Genomic DNA, 4770 nt, shown 5'->3' on the forward strand with positions numbered 1-4770 from the left:
ACTACACAATTACATCAGCCTACACTACTTGACACCGTCACCACCACCAATAGTACCATCACCGACACCATTAGAACGTCTTCCTCACCACCGTCACCATATTGCATAGATACCATGTTCGTATATTGTGGAAATAAATACATATATCCAATCACATAATCATTTACCATGTCATAAAATCATTATAAAATACTTATCTTTGAAAGGTGATTTTTATTTATTTACTTTAATTTTGGGGTGTTGTATTCCTATGACCCTATATGAAAAGAGTATAGTCAAGCTGTACTTTATACTTGCACTTTGCCACGTTTTTTCTTTATTTCTTTTGTTTTAATTTGTTGTTTGTTGAGTTTACACTCCGTCCTTGTAATATTAGTCCATCATGATCTCTTGGGCTTAACAACCCAAACAAAACTAAAGCGTCTCCTACAAGGCTACAACTAAGATGGGTTGAATTATCGAAACTTGACCCAAAAAACCAATAACCCAGATTCCTTAATTTAGTAGGGTAGAATTATGTCAATTTCAAGTGATAAATCCACAACAATTTTTAATGATGCACAACAACACATGATTACTATAATTGTACATTGCATAATATAATATGTACATTTATTATATTTGTTAAAATTTGTTATAGATTTATCACTGCATATTATTAAGAAAATGATATTGGTATAATACTAGTCTAAAAGAAGGGTTATTTAAGAACCCATAAATAAAAAAAAACTTAAAAACTATTGGGTACCACACATTCTTTCTCTGTTTCTCTCTTCAATTAAACAATAAAATTCACCCAAATCATTCAAAATTCTTTATCTCACAAACCGTAAATCGTTAGACGAAACAAAAAGCATGGGTAGTCTTAAAATTTCGTCCTCTTTCATTAGAGATCTAATTCGATATACTTTTTACGACTTTTTACTTTTCGTTTTTTTTTTCCTCTTGTACTTGTGTACCTACACATGTGTAGGATCATTATTTTCACATGTAAATTAGTAAATGAACATATGTACACAACAATGAAGGTTAAGGGCGGTCGTTAATCCTTGGCGGAGCCATGGTGGCCAAGGGCGAAGCCCGCCAGTCCATGGCGCAGCCATAGCAGCTAAGGGCGGAGCCCGTTAGGTAGATCACCAATCACCGGTCACCCCTATGACCTATCACACTATGACCTATCACCCTCAATGACCTATCACCCCCACCAGCTTTGGCTTATGAATATCCTTAAAGGTAAAGCCCGCTCCGAATCATAATTTTTGTTCAACCTACTCATGTGTAAGTTATGTGTAAGTACCAAAAAGAAGACGAAAATTAAAAAGTCGTGAATAGTATATCGAATTGGATCTCTAATGAAAGAGGATGAACTTTTAAGACTACTCATGTTTTTTATGTCGTCTAACGATTTACGATTTGTGAGATAAAACATTTTGAAATTTGGGTGAATTCTATTATTTGATTGAAGAAAAAGAAATAATGCATGGTCCAAAATGATTCTTGAGTTTTTTTTTTTTTAATGAGTTTTCAAAATAACTAACCCCTATTAGTATATCTGTAGATCTACTATAACCGTGTAGCACATATTTATACAATATGTTTTAAAGCCTATATATCGTTTATCCAATTTGATTAGATATCCAGATTCCAAACCCAATAACTCATACTTTATAGTCATTAACAAGTAGTTTCAAGTAATATAACAAGTAAATTGTCTAAAACAAACACTTGCCTCATTTTTGCAAATAAGATCAAATATGTACAAAATTTTCGCAAGTCCAGGGACGGCCCCTCTATCTGGCTATATATATTCGACAAGTTCGTACTCAATTCGTTTAGAGTTTTACAACGAAAAACCACGCAGATGTACTAGTCTGCACTAGCGTTGTACTCGCGCGATGCAACGGGCTATAAGAAAAAAACGTCGGTGGTTTGATGGTGGTTTGTGGAGCGGCGGCAATGAAAAAGAAAAAAAAAATAAGCCGACGGCAGTGGATGGTGGTTTGATGGTGGTTTCTGGGGCGATGGTGGATGGTGTTTATGGGGGGATAGAGTACATAGAAGGTGGATTGCGGCGGTGGATGGTGGTATTTGGGGCGGTGGTGGATGGTGTTTATGGGGGGAGAAAATCAGAGAAGGGGGGAGGGAGAGAAAATCGGAAATCAGATGAACGTATGTGTGTGTAATGAACGTGATGGAGAAAAAATAGGGTAGTGTAAATTAGGAGGGCATAAAAGACATTTTAAAGGTAGAGGTGTTAAAAGGGGGTGGGGTAGTTTGCTTATTAATGGAGTATAGATTTTAGCAAGATCGTTTTAAAAATCATAGCTCGTCACCCCTTGAGACGTCTTAAAAATCTCCCTATTAGCTCGGATCAAAGCTCTCTTCCAACCATTTAACCTGAATATGCACACCAGCATCTCGTAAGGCATTCAACGATGATCGATAAAGTCTTGCATCTAAACCAGTACCTTCACTTTTCATATCCTGCAAAAGCTTCACAAGTTCATCCACTCTACTCCTTTTAGAAAACACTCCTACCATAATCCCGCCCATTGCCCTATCGATCCGACCACCATTTAGCCTATATTCGTGATAATATTTCATACAAATATCAAATTCTCGAGCTTTACTATAAGCGTTTATAACACTTGTATAACTTACTTTATCTGGCATAACTTTTCTTCTTTTCATTTCCTTCCATATCTTTTCTACTTGTTTCAAGTTCAATACTTTCCCCTGCATATCAAGAAGAGAATTGTATATCCAGACATTAAGCTCAACCCCCCTTTCTTTCATTCGTGCTAAAAGACGCATAGCGTCCCTTATTCTGTTAACTTTTCCATACATTGCAATCATACTAGAGTAAGCCACCACACATTTGTCAAAACCCTTATTGTCCATTTCCCAAAATACCTCTTCTGCTTTGTCATATAACCCGAGCCTACAATAAACGTTTAGAACCGATGCATAGGTCACTTGACCGGGGGCACACCCTTCTGTAACCAACCCTTCATACACCTTAACCGCGGAATTTAGTCCTCTTTTCTTTGAGAACCCATTTACAATAGCACAAAAGATACAATCAGAAACGCGTGTATCTACACGTTTCATTGAAGAAACAACATCTAATGTCTTTTCAAGTAAGCCTAATTCAATGTACATCAACACAACCTTTAAAAACACTGCTGGATCCCTTAACATTTTCTTCTCCTCTGCTTCTTCCAAAAGATCTTCCACCATTTTAACTTCACGAACGCTTGCAAACGAATTGATTAACAACGAGTAAAAAGAAGGGTCTTCTAAGACCCCTTTTTTAGTCATTTCCCTAAAGAAATCTAAAGCTTGAAACGGTTTTCCTAATTTTGCTAATGATTCGCATAATAGTCTATAAATTTGTGCACAAAATGGTGTCCATTCTACATTACTTGATTCGAATTCTTTGAACAAGGTAACAACTTTCTCATATTTGCCCATTTTTAAATAGGCTTCCATGGTATGCCTATAACATTCACCATCTAAATGCATAAAAGACGATATCATAATATCGTACACCTTAACCGCACTACTATACATATGAAGTTTGTTATAGCTTTTCATTGCAGCATTAAAACTCAGAATAGCAACTTCTTTCTCAAATTTCAACACATGTAGCAAATTATCAACAAGTTTAAATCTTTTTGCACGAATGCAACTACTAATTAATCTACAACAGGATGAAGCATCAGGGTAGACTTCAAATTCCCTAAAATCTTCAGAAATAGACCAAATATAATTCCAATTCTTTAAACTCAATGAATACCTTATTAGATTATGCAATGTAGATTTTGTGGGTCTAAAATCTGGCATTCTTTTTGCTTTTTGGTAACTTTCAAACCCCAAATCTTCAGTTTTTGGATCTTTCAACATTTTGCATATCAAAAGATTGGAAATTTCTTGATGGGGTTTTGAAAAATCTTGAAAAGCTTGAACCTTTTTATCAAAATCAATAAGGGGTGTATGGATGGATTCTTCATCTTCAAGAATTGGTGGTGGGCAACTCTTTGAAGAATCGAGAATCAAGATTCTTGATGAAGATGATGATGAAATAAGAAGTTTGGATGGATTGAAAACGAGGTATCTGTGTGTTGTTTTGATGCAATTAATGTGAGCTAATGACAATTCTAAAGAAGTGAGAATTGCCATTTTTGATGAAGATAAGGCATGGATTGAATGGAGGGAAATTTGGGAAGTTAAAATGTGGGAAAGAATGATATGATATTGTTAGTAGGATTTTGGTTTGTGTTTTTATGTGACTTGTGTTGATGTGAGCCACTCATATGTTACTTTGTGTCAGAAATTGGTAGTGTGGATAATATATGGATTTTCCAAAGTAGAGTAAAATAGAAAAGAAATATAACGGTAAAACTTAATAAAACTACTTGTGATGTTGATTCATTTTTTAGAAAAGAAATGAAAAGAATAAAAGTAATTTTAAGATAAGTTGATTTTTGGAGGTTTTTTTAAGATGAAAAAGAATTGAATTTTGTTTCAACAAGTGGACTCAGCATTGTCTCTTCATTGTTATGTAAAGATTGACCACGTCACCATCACAGTCAATCTGAGGGCATGATTGACGGTGAAAGTCCAACTACCGTTCTAAAAAAAACCAGTTAAATGTTAGAGAAAACCTCATGCCCCACCTCATTAGCAAAAACTTCCCAATATACATTTCATATGTGTTGAACCCGTGACCAACAATTGGTTAAAAGATATAAAGGACATTAAATGTCC

At 35.1% G+C, this 4770-nt stretch overlaps 1 protein-coding gene across 1 annotated transcript; it reads right to left on the reverse strand.

Annotated features, from left to right (window-relative positions):
• Positions 1-2252: 2252 nt before the first annotated feature.
• On the reverse strand, positions 2253-4225 carry LOC122596345 (pentatricopeptide repeat-containing protein At5g13770, chloroplastic-like). The gene has a single exon (XM_043768908.1). The coding sequence runs from the start codon at positions 4180-4182 to the stop codon at positions 2362-2364; it is 1821 nt and encodes a 606-aa protein (XP_043624843.1). The 5' UTR covers positions 4183-4225; the 3' UTR covers positions 2253-2361.
• Positions 4226-4770: the final 545 nt, after the last annotated feature.

The sequence above is a fragment of the Erigeron canadensis genome, chromosome 4 (genome assembly GCF_010389155.1).
Source record: "Erigeron canadensis isolate Cc75 chromosome 4, C_canadensis_v1, whole genome shotgun sequence".
NCBI classification, from domain to species: Eukaryota; Viridiplantae; Streptophyta; class Magnoliopsida; order Asterales; family Asteraceae; genus Erigeron; species Erigeron canadensis.

Bases quoted from the DNA above. Each gene is read 5' to 3' on its own strand.
- LOC122596345 (XM_043768908.1), bottom strand. From the start codon at position 4,182: ATGGCAATTCTCACTTCTTTAGAATTGTCATTAGCTCACATTAATTGC.